The sequence below is a fragment of the Schistocerca gregaria genome, chromosome 11 (genome assembly GCF_023897955.1).
Source record: "Schistocerca gregaria isolate iqSchGreg1 chromosome 11, iqSchGreg1.2, whole genome shotgun sequence".
NCBI lineage: Eukaryota > Metazoa > Arthropoda > Insecta > Orthoptera > Acrididae > Schistocerca > Schistocerca gregaria.
The window spans coordinates 75262368-75278243 of record NC_064930.1 but is presented as its reverse complement, the minus strand read 5'-3'; the positions used below and the strand labels follow the sequence as shown (position 1 = coordinate 75278243).

Below are 15876 nucleotides of genomic sequence, written 5' to 3'. Positions count from 1 at the left end.
CTTTTTCGTAATAAAGCTCAATTAATTCGATTTGTCTGAATGTTTGTCTAGCAAACCTAGTAAGCGGGCTCCTTAGACACCACATATCTGGCAAAAAGGCTGGACAGAGTACCCAAAATGATGCCACTTCATAACAGGCGGCAGTGTCAGGCTGATACAAACAATCGTTGTGCTCAATCTGCTCCTCTACTTTTTGCAGTCCACAATGCTGTAAAATGAGTTCTTGTTCTTCTACATTTCGCGTTTTCTTAAGTGCAATGAACAACGACACTATTGCACCCACTGTTTACGGGTAGCGTCTTTGATTAGGAATCAAAAGTCCTCGGTCCCGGGTTCGATCCACGCCACCGCTTAAATTTTGAAGAAAAATCATTGGTACTGGCGGACGAAGACTTCCTGCACGAGAAGCTGTCCCTCATTCTCCCAACAGCCATGTCAAAGAGGGAGGAGGAACGGAAAGACGTTCGGGGCACTCTCTTTCCCTCGGGGTGGGAAACTGCCCCTAAAGGTGAAAGAATCAGCACTGATCAATGGCTTGACAATGCAGAAGGCAATGAAAACCACTGCATTAAAGACACGTAATGTGTATCCACAGCACATGTGGCCTGTAATTGGAAAGTGTCACGCTCTCTCCATTGGTGTCACGCTCTCTCCATTGGCAAAAGACTGCAGACTAGTCCACTTGAAAGATCTCCGGGAGGGGACTGCCATGGGAGAGGTGACCGTGAGAAAAAGATTGAATGACCGACGAATGATAAAACGTTCTACGAGTCAGGGTGCGGAATGTCAGAAGTATGAATGTGGTAGGGAATCTAGAAAAAATGAAAGGGAAATGATAAGGCAACATCTAGATACAGAGTGGGTCAATGAAGTGAAATGGCAAGAAGACAAGAATTTCTGGTCAGACGAGTACAAGGTAAAATCAACAGTGTTAGAAAATGGTAACGGGAGTAGGATTCGCTATTAAGAGGTACACAGAGCAGAGAATGAGTTACTGTGAATAGGTCACTGATCAGGGGGTTCTCATCAGAATCGACAGCAAACCAACACCGACAATGATAGTTCAGGTATATAAGCCGACATCACAAGCCGAAAGTGAAGAGATAAACTACATGAGGATATTGAATGGGGAATTCTGTACATAAAGAGAAATGAAAATCTATTAGTCATGAAGGATTGTAATGCGATTATAGAAGAAGGGATAGAAGAAAGTGTTACAGGAGAACATGGGTAGGAATGAGAGAGGTGAAAGATTAATTGAGTTCTGCAATTAATTTCAGCCAACAGATATGGGAAGATTTCAGTTAGATTACATCAAGGTCAGGCAGAAATCAGATATTGGATTGTAAGGCATACCCAGAAGCAGATATAGGCTCAGATTAGATGAAGATTAGGCTGAAGTTTGACAGACTCGTTAGCAAGAATCAATGCAGAAAGAAGTGGGATACAAAAGCACTAAAGAATGAATAGGTACGCTTAAAGTTCCCTAAGGCTAAAGGTTCTGCAATAAGGAGCAACTCAGTATGCAGTTCAATTGAAGAGTAATGGGCATCTCTAAAAAGGGCAGTCACAGAAGTTGGAAGGAAAATCACTGGTACAAAGAAGGTAACTGCGAACAAAACACAAGTAGCCGAAGAAATACTTCAGTTCATTAATGAACGAAGGAAGCATAAAAATGATCCAGGAAATTCAGGAATACAAAAATACAAGTCACTTAGGAATGCAATAAATAGGAAGTGCAGGGGAGCTAAGGTGACATAGCTGCATAAAAATGTGAAGAAAAAGAAATGATTGTCAGAAGGACTGACTCAGCATATAGGAAAGTCCAAACAACCTTCGCTAAAACTAAAAGCAAGGGCAGTAAGCCTGTCCGTCAGTTTATGTGTCTGTTTAGCTGTGTTCGTTCTTTCACATTCCCATTTCACAATCACATCATCAACAGCTGAATGGGGAGCTTTAGAAGGCTTGAAATGTGTCTAATGGATTTATTACCTTGTAACATTCAATGATTACTCCATGTCTGAAGCCACTGACTGACATATTGTGCTGTTACTGACAACACAAACTCCACGCCTCCTTTTCCACCTCCTGAGACATCTAGTGGTCAATGCTACATTACATAAAGATGTCTGGATACTTCTGATCAGATAGTGTACAGAATACCTCATTACATTTAAGAACAATTCCGATAGCCATAATATTGCCAGGATAAATAAATCAGTAAATTAGTGTGATATACACTACCAACTTTTCCATCTCACCAGCGACATAAGGTTGATAGAGATGTTCTGTTAACAGAAATTGAGGAAATGACTCTGCAGAAACACAAACCAAGTTATTAATAGGTTGGCCTATGTAAGTAGCTAGCCACAATTCTTTTCGAAACACTGGGGGATCGTAATAAGAAGTGTGGGGGGGGCGGGGCGGGGGAGGGGGGGTGGGGGGGGGGGGGGTGTGTGGGCAGAAGAGGAAATAAATAAATAAAATTCTATGTATTGTTTAAAGCTGCTTTATTTGTTACAGTGTATGGACCACATAACTTGGTCATTGTCAGAGAAACAAACGCAGTGTGTGTAGATAAGCATCTCCAAACAAAGAGAACATTGTTAATTATAAAAATAGTGTACATCATGCCTGTACAGTAAATATTTCAATAAAAATAAACATCTGTATATCTAAAAAAAATACAGAAAATATATAATGATCCTCTGTTACAGTTCATACTTTTTCTTTGACTCCATTACACAAAATAGATTTAAATAATTGCTTAAGAATATAATTCGGCAAATTATCAAGCGATTGTACAAATCTTTGGTTACTACAGAATCACTCTTGTTGATAATACAGTTCTTAAAATTACAGATTATGTGTTAAGAAGCGAAAGTGTACTTCAGTTTGTCTGAATATAATACCAAAGACGCAGCTACAGATTCACTTCTTTTTACGATTCCTTAAAATGCAACTGATCTTTGGCTTTTTAAACAGGCTGGCTATTATGCACAATTAAACGGAAATAATACACATAGTAATATTATCTTTGGTTACAATGGAAGAAAACAATGAGAGCTATTGTTACATTATTCAATTTTAGTTGTAGCCCACTATCAAAGTGATATATCTTTGGATTAGAAATTGTGTAATATTACATATATAATGTACAATGTGGCAAGAAAAAAAATTTGGTTCAAAGTTGTAAATTGACTTGAATAAAACAGGTAAAAAATTTTCTTTACGTGGAAGTCAAAATTGAGTTAAATATATTCTACAATACAAGTTGCCTAGGTTTAAAATCTGATAAATGATAGAAAAAAAAATCTTTGTCAGATCTCTTCATAAATTTGTACGCTATCGTTAACGTGTTATCTTCAACGAAAACACTTTGTACAGCATTTTTGTGCAATTAAGGTTCATATATTATAAAATGAAGATGTAATTGAGGAGATTCAATATGCAGCACAATTCTCACATGTTTTACAATATATTCACTGACAAGATTTATTCCTAAACTCAGAATAAAAATTGTTGCAATGCCTTTCTACTTGTAAATAGATGACTGTCACATTTTCTCTGTCACAATTTTGCAGTGTATTATCACAAAGTTGTTGACACTGATACTCATTATTTACATTGTATATTTCAACATCAGGTCACAAAAAAGGCGCCATTACTGGTTTCAACTTATTAGCAAGGGCTTCAGTAGCTGATCTGTTCAAAACAGAAGTGAAAGTGTGTGTGTAACCAAATTTCAAATCAAATTAACTTTTACATGTCCCGTCGACATAGAGCTCATTAGGGATGGAGTACAAGGTCAACTTGTTTCAAACATGGGGAACAAAAATCAGCTGTGCCTTTTTGAAGGAACCATCTGGCATTTGCCTGGATCCGTTTAGGAAAATCATGGGAAACCTAAATCTGGACAGCTATACAGTGGTTTGAACTGCCTTCTCCTGAACGTGAGTCGATTTGGTCATCACTGCACCATATCACTCAGTGAAAGGCCCAGAGAAGTATCCATTATGTTAATGTGCCTGCACTCTGATTGTTGAAACTCTAGCCTACAGCTGATTATGTAATGGTATAAAGTTCATAAATCAAACCATAAATCTAAGGTAAAAAATATTCACAATATAAAAAAACATTGGGAGAGGAAGCATTCTAAAGGTGAAAACTAGTAAAACATTACATGACTACTAGTCTAGATACACCAGGTGTACACTATTATAGAAGAAGGATAGATGACGGCCATTTGCAGATGTTATCCACAAGTAGTAAACTGGTAGCTGGCAATCGCAACTGTAGTTACACTAAACAGCCAGAATGAACAGTTGTTTAATTTAATTACAATTAAACGAGTGTGAGCCGGCAGAATAAGAAATTCCGACAGAGGAAAATGCAGAACACTGGCAGAAGCTACAGCATAAGAGATCAGAAAATACTTGGAAAAAGGCTTTGTTATAAAAATTGCTTTTTCTTTTCAGAAACTGGTGTGGGTATTGCTTTTAAATTCGTAAAAATTTCAAGCTCTTCATGTGTATTAAAATGGTACCTTTCAGGAACATCGTGAAAGATATAAAGATGTCCATCTGTACATCTTACTTTTAGTGTGCAAGGTTTTAAATGAGAGCCAAATGCAGTTTCATTTGTGTACAATAAAATACCTGTGTCAAATTCCGGACATGTGCCACAGTTTACCTTACGCATACCTCACAAAGTCTGCATACATTGGAGATGCTTAGACTTCCTGAGAACTTTCTAAAGGAAGCTAGAGGGACTTTTCAGAATGAGAATGGTGTTGAAGCCTGAAGCTACAACACATTAGATAAGTACAAGCTCTCAATGTATCTGAAGCACAGAGGAAACACTACATGTTAAACTACAACTGGGGTCAAATATTTATTCTTGAAAAGTGGTGTACAGGAAATAACTTTTAAAAAAATAAATTTAGAGCAGTAAATACAGTATTGGCAATGGGAATTCAAATGAGCAACATGAGAAGCAATGGTAAAACTACTGTTACACGTATCTAACAGCAACTCAAATCTGGAAAAAAAAAAAAAAATGCTACACCACAGTATTTTTGTGTAGTTTCTCTAAAAAAAGTCAGGCAAATGGATGGGTTTTGCTAAAGATATTGTCTCAGAGCAGAAAAGTGTGGCAGAAATGACCATGTCCCAGGTCCAATGCAACACTGACATACCGGGCAAGACAATCTGGGTCAGTGATCCCACACCAGTAAATGGAAAATGTGCTAGCACTGTATAAAGGGAAAGGGGAAGAAAGGATGGAGACCTGTCTGAAGAAAATTTCTAACTCATAATGTCAAGTGTCTGGTTGCAGCTGTAAATTTTAAACATAACACAAGGGAGCAGATGAGATATACTTTTCTTCCTTAAAGCTAATGTACAGCAGGACAAAACAAAAATAAGAATCTATAAAACAGGTAATAAGGGATGGTTGCTTCTTCAGGAAGGAGAGGGAAAGACGAAAGGATGTGGGTTTTAAGGGAGAGGGTAAGCCAAGGCTTGTGTCTGTGTATGTGCGGATGGATGTGTGTGTGTGTGTGTGTGTGTGTGTGTGTGTGTGTGTGTGTGTGTGTGCGTGTGCGAGTGTACACCTGTCTTTTTTTCCCCTAAGGGAAGTCTTTCCGCTCCCGGGATTGGAATGACTCCTTACCCTCTCCCTTAAAACCCACATCCTTTCGTCTTTCCCTCTCCTTCCTGAAGAAGCAACCATCGGTTGCGAACGAAAGCTAGTAATTCTGTGTGTGTGTTTGTGTGTTTTGTTCATGTGCCTGTCTGCCGGCACTTTCCCGCTTGGTAAGTCTTGGAATCTTTGTTTTTAACATATTTTTCCCATGTGGAAGTTTCTTTCTATTATATATATGACTTACCAAACAAAAGTGCTGGCAGGTCGATAGACACACAAAATTCGGATATCCATCCGCACATACACAGACACAAGGTAGAAAATGTCTGCTTGTGTCTGTGTATGTGTATGTGCAGATGGATATGTGTGTGTGTGTGTGTGCGCGCGCGAGTGTATACCTATCCTTTTTTCTCCCTAAGGTAAGTCTTTCCTCTCCCGGGATTGGAATGACTCCTTACCCTCTCCCTTAAAACCCACATCCTTTCGTCTTTCCCTCTCCTTCCCTCTTTTCTGACGAAGCAACCACCGGTTGCGAAAGCTCGAATTTTGTGTGTATGTTTGTGTTTGTTTGTGTGTCTATTGACCTGCCAGGGCTTTTGATTGGTAAGTCACATCATCTTTGTTTTTAGATATATTTTTGCCACGTGGAATGTTTCCCCTCTATTTTATATATATACACTAACATTTGCAACTGACTGCATAACAATTCTACTGCCGCCAAGATACATTACATGTGAGGACAGCAAAGGACAAGAGGAGACAAACCAGGGCTCCTATGGAGGCACATGGACAATCATTTTTCCATCAGTTTTTGGGTGGGACAGGAAGTAAATGACTAGTTCTGGTAAAAGGTACCCTCCGTCACACACTATACGGTGGCTTACAGAGTACACATGTGGCCACAGATGCAGATAAAAATTAGTGCTACAGTTGTGCCACAAGATATTAATGTCAAAGGGGCAAGGGCCACGATAACAGAAATGTCACGTGTGAATTCACAATTCATTAAGAAAGTAACAGAGACAGACATCTCGCCATTAATGTGATAAGTGGGCTATTGTTGGTTCTTTAGGCTACATCTGTATCTATCGATATCAAATGGTATTTTTTGCTTTGTGGTCACTGCTAACGTTAGTTACGAATACAGCTATGAAACCAGACGTGACACTATTGCTGAAATCTTGAGTGGAATACTTGACACACACACACACACACACACACACACACACACACACACACAGAGAGAGAGAGAGAGAGAGAGAGAGAGAGAGTATCTATTGTCGCAGCCTAGAAGAAAAAGTTACTTGCTCCCAGCACGCAGGTGAATGCACATGCCCTTCAGAGTATTTTGGAAGGAAGTTTAGGACAATTGCCAAATTCCTCAGTCAATTGGCTGGCGCTGCACCGTTCCCCGAGGGGCACCATTGTGTCCAGAATTAAATCGGATCTACAAAATATCAAGGTCTCAAGAAACACATCCACAAACAGGTGCACCAACAGAACAGCTCGGCACAGTCAGACGAGAGGAACAAAATTATCTCAAAAGTAATCAGGTCCCCTTGCTGCAAAGATGGAGAAAGGGAAGAGGGGGGGAGGAAGCAAGGGGGGAGGGGAGGCAGAACACATCACAGTCTCCATAATTTGTTCATGCAAATCAACATTAGGCGGGGATTTAAATAAGTGTTTCTTTTCACATAAACCGGACTGCGATCAGTAAGTCAGTCTGTGTAAATGACTAAGATGAAACACAGGCAACAGCTTTGGCTGAGAGTACAATGTCCAACATAAATAAGCAGAAGATAGGGCATCATACAAATATTTATATAACACACACAAAGCAGTACCTATGGTGAAAGACCGATACACGTCAGTGAAAAATTCCTAGAATCAACTTGTGATTGAACTGTACGTTTCTAGATTTGTAGCACGATACTATAGTGTGCATCATTTATGATGGTGGCCGAGATTAGGTTCGTTCTGCGCATCTGACGTCACAAAACACAGTAAGTCACTGAACAGAGAACAGTGTTGCCAGAACTCGACTGCAGTGCAGAACACGGATGAGCGTCTTCAGTTTTAGAAACGTTCAGTCACAAATAAAGTAATTGAACAAAAGCAATGTCTTGATAGCAGACATTCTTTTATAGAAAGTTCAGAAAAACCATTCTTTATACCAATTGCTTCATATTCTATTAATTAATTAAACCAAACAAGAAATAAGCCTCCTAATTCAGGCGATAGCAAGGAAAGGTGTTTGTATCAATCTCACGAACCGCTTTTTCGCAATAAAGAACAGCAGTAATTGTTTATTTCCTATTATACTTCGACAAAGCGTGAGTAATTCATAGTTATATCAACAGTGTTTGTCAGTATTTTGCGTTTTAGAGTCTTCAAGGACTTTTGTTAACTGACGAGCTGCGTTAGCATAATGGTTAAGGTGTTGGGCTGCTAAGCGAAAAGTTATGAGTTCAAACCTTGTGAGGTGCTTAGTATTTTCTTTATTTAAAAACAATATTGAGGTGTCTTACTTCATGAATTTTAATCGTTTCAATGTAATTTTTTGAAATTTCTAGTGCTTTATCTCTTCATTAACCCTTTCGCTGCTACAGAGACGTGCTCCGCACATCCCGCACTCTGCGTGATTTTGTCATCACTGCACTGCTCACCTGTGCAGACACATGGTGTTCCGGCTGCTTTGACACACTTACATTCGATTTAACAAAAACTATTTGGCCCAAAAATTTGATTTTTAAACATCTTCTTGACTGATGCCGCCATCCGCCAACAGACACTATAGTGGCATACCTTCCAGAGCACCATCTGTTTCTACCATTTAATAGGAGAAGGCTCAGTGTGGTGCAAACATGTGAAGCAAGAAGTTAACTGTGTCAAGAAGATGCACTCATGCTTCCTACATCCACCTGAGAGTGTTAGAAAGGGATCAAATTGTGACCATCCGAGTGGGGGCCGATCCTTTTGGAGAATTGCCACACAAGTTGGACGTGCTGCATCAGTTGTGCTACAATGCTGGTATCAGTGGTGAAATGAACAGTCTCATGCCCGTAGATGTGATTCTGGACATCCACACACCACAGATGTCCACAAGAATCACTGTATTGTAAAGGCAGCAGTGGCATATTGTACAACTACCATAGCACAGATAAGGATGCTTGTTCTTTTTTTTGTTTAAGTTTTTTTTTTGGGCGCACAACTAAAGTGGTCATTAGCATCTAGACTAAATTGTAGGTGCACTGCGAGGCACAATGTTAAAACAGCAACTAAAAAGGACAACACTATAAAAAGCACATTCACAGGCAAGGGAGCAAAAGAAAACAGTATAATCAAATGTCCTTAGACAGGTTTGTCAAGTGGATGAAACGAAAAATGTGAGCTGCCGCTCCTGGGTCATCTGCTAAAATTTCATCCAGAGAACACGGCAGGCCGAGATCAGCGCGCAGTATATTAAAATTTGAACAGGATGTTAAAATGTGGCATACTGTCATCAATTGCCCACACGGGCAGAACGGCGCCGGTACAGCCGCAGGTGTGGCCGAACTGGCAGTGTCCGATCCTTAACCGGGCCAAAACGACCTTCTCCCGTCGAGAAGGGCGCGAAGAGGTCCAAGCCATGGGAAGAGGTTTCGAGGCCCAAAGCTCGTTTTCAGGAAGTATAGACCAGTCGGCATGCCACAGCGATAAAATGCGCTGACAAATGATCCCGCTAAACTCAGGCGAAGGCACACAACAAGAAGCTGTCCGAGGCCGGAGGGCAGCAGCCTCGGTCGCGGCATCTGCAGCTCCGTTCCCGGGGATATACCGATACGTCCGGGAAACCACATAAAGGTAACTGGAGAACCGTCGTCTGCTAGCTGCCGAAGAGATCGTCGGATCCAGTGCACGAAAGGGTGAACCGCATATGGATCACAGAGGCTCCGGATGGCGCACAGGGAATCGGAGCAGACGACACAAGCAGAATGTCGCTGGAGGCGGATGTACAGAACAGCCCGATAGAGGACAAATAGCTCAGCTGTGAAGACCGAACAATGGCCACAGAGCCAGTATTTGAAACTGTGTGTCCCGACAATAAAAGAACACCCAACACCGTCATCGGTCTTAGAGCTATCTGTATAAATGAAGATCGGATTAACGAACTTCGAACAAAGTTCGACAAACCGCGAGCAGTACACCGAAGCTGGGGTAACCTCCTTCGGGAGCGAGCTGAGGTCGAGGTGAACGCAAACCTGAGCCCGGAGCCGAGGTGGCGTTCGGCTCGCGCCCCCTCTAAAGGTTGCAGGGAGTGAAAAATCGAGGTGCCGAAGGAGGCGACGAAAGCAAACTCCAGGGGGTAGCAGGGCATATACGTACAACCCAGGGTGCTCGTGAGTGCAAGTGTTCAACACGAAGTGTTGCGAATCAGTTATTACCACTGGGACTGCGGGCACGCACACCTCTAACCCGTCTCCTACTCACGTGACAGCATCAAAGTGCGCGACTCGACTAGTGCCGTCAGAGGATAACTTGGAAGGTGGAATGGTGTGCTGTGGTTTTCAGCTACGAAAGCAGATTCTACATGCAGCTTAGACCTCGTAAGCACTATCTCGTAGAGTGTTTGCATTTGAGGCACACTGGCCCCTATATACACTTTACGGCGTGGGGTGCGCTGAGCTACAACTCTCGTTCACCTCATTTCAGGAGGCTACTCAAGTGAGTGCATTCCATCTCAACTCGAGGCAGGCAAAGTACAGGCTCAATGTTACCTGGAATGGGACATTACTAGAACACACAGATACTCCCACCTACCTTGGCACCGTGCTGGGCAGAACACTGAGATATAAATATCATTGCGAAAAAACACGTAAAAAAGTAGAAGCACGAAATTCCCTGATAAGAAAGCTGTCCAATAGCAAATGGGGTGCCAAACCTACTGTCGTCAGAACTTCAGTCCAAGCTTTGTGCTTCTCAACTGCCGAATATGCCTGCCCGGTATGGTGCAGATCCGCCAATGCAAAAAGGTAGATATTAGCTTGAATGAAACATGCAGGATAGTGACAGGCTTCACGAAATCAACCCCCATAGAAAATCTTCACAGGGCCGCAGGTTTCACAAACCCTGACTCATGTAGGAAAGGCCACGAACATACCGAAATGCTAAAAAAAACCTTTGATGCCCGTCACTCAATATTTGGCGTAGAGTTTGGCCCCAGAAGGCTCAAATCCAGATGCCGTTTCCTAAGTTGCGCCTTAGATGAGCCTCGCATCTACTATCCACTAAGAGAGGACCCACGAAGCGGCATTTCTGGTGATTGGAAAACATGGAGAATGCTTAACCGCATCAGAACTGTCGCGGATCCTGTGAAATCTAATCTGATCAAATGGGGTTTGTTGGACGAAAATGACAACAAATGGGACTGTGGCACTCGACAGGACATGGAACACCTCCTACAATGCCCTGCCTGCTCCCACAGATGCACCCTCGACGAATTACGGCTGGCTAAAGAAGAAGCATTGGACATTGCCAAATACTGGGCAAAAAAATTGTAGTTTCCGGACACAAAACAGTAAAGTAAGTCTGGAGGCTACGCAGCACTTGGTACATGCAGAATATTATTAGACCCATTCTTTTCATTCTTTTGCTGTTCTTGAAACAGGAAGGTGATGTGTTGTTCCAACAGGATAATGTCCGCCCACACACTGCCTGTGAAACTCAATGTGCTCTGCAAGACAAGCAGCAACTTCCCTGGGCAACAAAATCTCCAGACCTGTCTCCAATCGAGCACGAGTGGGATGAGAACTGACTCGTGTGACTCGTCAACTGACAACTACGTGAACACATTGAGTAGGCGAGGCGTAACATGTCCCAGGACAGTACTCACCATCTGTACTACCTACTGGGCACCAGAGTCAGCGCCTGTGTTGTTGTCCGTGGAAGCTACACCACATACTGACGTGGGTGTTTCAGCGTGGTTCGATACCTGGGACCTCAGAACCACTCGTGCTATTGATCTGTAAATCTAATCATCTCAGGTGAACTGCTGCAACAATAAATCTCAAGTGAATTGGAGATATCTGAAAGGGCGTACTAATTTCTTTTTCCGGAAGAGTATGTCAATAGCACAGTTGTCATGTGGCCCTGTGGTGAAGATAAATTACATGAATTTTAAAACTGTCTAAATTCCATCCACAAAAAATTAAGTTTAAAATGTAAATCAAAAAGGAGGAATGCCTTCCATTTTAGGATGTTTTAGTTCACCTAAAAGGTAATGGTACAATAGGGGCACGCAGCTTATCAAAACATGACTCGTACAGACTTATGTTTTACGTGCAAATGTCTGGCACCACCCTTCCCAGATTAGGGACAGATTGGCAGGACAAGGTTCTACACTTATAGGAAGTTTTTGAAGCAAACAAGTAGTCTACACAATAGATACGTAAGGCACTACAAATAGAGCCTGAGGTGGGATGAGGGAAAAGATGGAGAAGAATGTAAAACTGTGGGTTTCCTGTCACACGTGGGAAGTTTCTCATCAAAAACAGGAGGTCGGGACCTTATTGAGAACAAAGTGAACGTCGTTTTTCATCCTCCAGTGATGACAGCAGCACTTTTGGGTTTTGTCAATGACACCTCAATGTTTTGCAAGGTTCAGCTTCACGAGATCCCCTGCGAGTGTCATCTTTCGTATGTCGAGCAGACGGCTCGTACTGTCCATGAAAGACGTGTAGAACACCATAATTAGAGCTTGCTCTTAGTACACTGCATTGACACTCATTGCACTGTACAGTGTCAAAATGCTACTACAATTTTCTATACAAAAGCCAAATACGTTCAAAATTTCTCAGGAACTCAACTAACAATTTTTCTTAAGGATTATTATACTTTCTATCATAATTATTGTAAATAAGCACAGAACTAAAAATAAAAATAGACAGTACAGCTCAGAGCTTGTATACTGTCCTTTACGATATCTCGACCAAAGATGTGCCAGTAACACTTTAAATAATGGCATAAATGGCAGGCTTTCTGGACCTGAAATGGTTCCGTGTGGCTAGACCTCTAAGAATTAAGGGAAACTGAGTGGTAAGTCCACGAGTCTTCGATAAATGAGTCTGAGTATTACTCCCCCAGTATGTACTAATATTCTGATTAGGAACACCAACGTTCAGTGAAAGCATACCCCCAGCTTGCCCTGCTGCTTACAGTATCCAACAGCAGGCAAAATCGTGAGCGAAAGGACTTCTAGTGTCAACAGGCTACGAGTGTTTGACACGTCACCAAAGCAGCACCGCATCTGACACCATAATGTATAAACCTGGGCAATGTAAGAGCTGAATACCAGGCTAGGTGTGGTTGCCAACTGTTGTACAGTTACATACAATTAAGTAGTTTCTTAAGACACTGTGCTTCCACCGATCTCACACTGCACGATGGTAACCAGTTGGTAAAAATGTGGCAGTCATCACTGAATGTGCAATGATCAGGGGTATTGCCCAATTTGTATTAAACAAGAAATGCCTGAGTAGGCACAGATTATCTACTAACAGTGCCAAACCTGCTTCCACACAGTACGAGTTTTAAATACTGGCTTCTCATTAGTTTTTGCATTTTGAGTCCCACAGAAGAAAACAAAAAGGGGGAAGGCATTTTCATCATGCACCTCAATTAAATTTATGGCTAAGAGTACGTCTATTTACTATTACTGAATTATTTTGGCTTTGGCCCACTGTCAAGTGTGCAAAGTATATTTTTTTGTTCTCTCGATGTGCTAAAAAAAGACTACGGCGTAAGCTGAGAATGAGGCTATTAGCCCGACTGTAGGTAGAGTAAAGCCTATCTCCGTGGCACTACGACGGAGGGTGGCAGCCCACATCCTTTCATCCCCAGGAAAGACCATCGAGCACTCGTCTGATAGTCGGTTAAGTAGACCTGAGGCCGTAGTGGAGTGGAACGAGGAAAATTTCTCCTCCCTATGTCGGACTGAACCTGGGGCTTCTATGGGCAGAAATTAGACCACCACAGCCACTCCCTTAATGCGTTCAGTGTACATTTTCCCATCCACCTGAAAGTGTTACAAGGCTTTTTTCAGCCAAATGCGGGCAAAAATCGTGATTTCAATAAATACAGCAATGATGGGTGTATTCTTTAAATGAAATATGTGCTGACAATGTTTGTAAGCAAAAAGAATGAAAATATTATCACAATCTTAGTCACAACATTTAAAATTCAAACTCGTGATGAAATCATAAAAAACTTAGTCAAAGACGGTCTGACAGATTTTTGGGACTCTAAAGGTATACACAACTCAGATCTACCCACGGACGGTTAAGTAGACCTGAGGCCGTAGTGGAGTGGAACGAGGAAAATTTCTCCTCCCTATGTCGGACTGAACCTGGGGCTTCTATGGGCAGAAATTAGACCACCACAGCCACTCCCTTAATGCGTTCAGTGATTGTTTATACAGAAATTAATGTAGTGCCCAATTAAATATTTATCAGCTTAGGTTTTAAAAATTGATAAGCCTTCTGTGACAGATGAACTTTGTACCTAATCTTTCTTTTTTTTACCCACGTCTATTTTCTCTCAGGCACACACAGTGAATTCTTTAATAACCGTCACAGTAACAGCAGACGACACCGGAGAACTGTCGCCCTCTACTCTATGACAACAGGTGTGGCGCGGACGGGAACAGTGAGCGAAAAGCGCGGGCCGCCCTCGTACAGGGCCCGCATCTGGCGGCGACGCTCCGGGCTCGCCGTGGACTCGCCCAGCGCGTCCAGCCAGTGCAGTGTGATTTCCGCGTCACACGGGCACGACGCGACAAAAGCTGGGAGCGAGTACGCCGCGTGCAGCCAGCGCCACAGTCCGGTCAGCTCAGCCGGGATTTCGTAACCTGAAACAGTGAGAACACCGCGAGCTGTCAGTCACGCGTCTCACACGGGCAGTTCGATAAGCACCCTTTTTATTCTTTTCCGAAAGAAAATAACTTATTTTTAACACAGTCCTCTTTTACGTTAAACACTCCTCCACATGGCATCTTGCATCTTCGGGAATCCAGCCGGATGTTCGTGTGGTTCTCGCACGGTATTTGAACGGCATGCCTCGCTGTCTTCTTCGGGTGTTACCTGAGACTGGTCCTTCGGTCGATCTAGTCTAGTATTTACGCCTAGGAGTAGTTGGGCATTCCCTAATCGGTCCGCAACGAGTCGATTGTACCACCTGTGGTCCGCGCGTGCCAGACTCGGCTTCAACGGGCCCATCCAGTCACGGATGTTCCGACTGCCGTCGTCGCCAGTTCTGGCCGTCCTCAACGGCTGTGGTTGTCATCCGAGGTGTGTCAGACCCAAACATACCATGCCAGTGTGGAATGTCATACATTGGCCAGACCACCAGAACTGTGGACATCAGGTGTAAAGAACACCAGAGACATACCAGACTCAGGCAGGCAACTAAATCAGCCATAGCAGAGCACTGTCTGGAACTTGGTCATTCAATGGATTACAATGACACCAAGATTGTGACACAGACCTCGAAGATTTTGGGACAGTGTCATTAAAGAAGCCATTGAGATTAAGGTCACAGACAATCTAATCAACCGTGACTCGGGATACCAAATCGGCACTGCCTGGAATCCAGCACTTGAACTTGCGAAAACTCGACGAAGTACACTCCGGGATTCTACAAGAAATAGAAGTGGAGACCGAGAGAACAGTCGTGAGACAAGGTGTCGGACATTAGAGACCAGATCTGACACACCCCAGATCGTGAACTCGACTTCAGAAGATGGCCAGACCGAGCGAGGACAGCAGAGGGAACACCGGCAACCAGAGAGGGACAATGTAGCCGTGTCTGGCAGGCGTGGACATCAGATGGAACACATGACGCGGCACGGGCCGTTACGGAGCGCCCAGCACGAAACGCAAGTGGAAATCGTAGTAGCAGTCATGAGATAGATTACCGAACATATCAGATCAGGTCTGACACACCTCAGGTGACAACCACAACCGTTGAGGACAGCCAAAACGGGCGCTGACGGCAGTCGGAAGATCCGCGACTGGAGGAGTCCGTTGAAGCCGAGTCTGGTGGTCGCGGACCACAGATGGCAAACTCGACTCGGCGTGGACCGATTAGGGAACACCCAGCTCCACCAAGGCATAAATAACGGACTCGATCGACCCGAGGACCAGTCTCAGGTAGCACCTGAAGAAGACAGCGAGGCACGCTGTTGAAATATCGTGC

The 15876-nt window shown here is 43.0% G+C and overlaps 2 protein-coding genes across 2 annotated transcripts in view; both read right to left on the bottom strand.

Annotated features, from left to right (window-relative positions):
* LOC126295339 (transcription initiation factor TFIID subunit 10-like) overlaps nucleotides 1-15876 on the bottom strand; it is a 121986-nt gene that overhangs the window by 69366 nt on the left and 36744 nt on the right. The gene's annotated exons all lie outside the window — the stretch shown is intronic.
* The window catches only part of LOC126295338 (chloride intracellular channel protein 5-like), a 49213-nt gene continuing 35830 nt past the window's right edge, over nucleotides 2494-15876 (bottom strand). Inside the window, exon 3 of the mRNA XM_049987806.1 lies at nucleotides 2494-14530. Within this exon, the coding sequence (XP_049843763.1) occupies nucleotides 14292-14530 (239 nt within the window). The 3' untranslated portion in view covers nucleotides 2494-14291. The remainder of the gene's footprint in view (nucleotides 14531-15876) is intronic.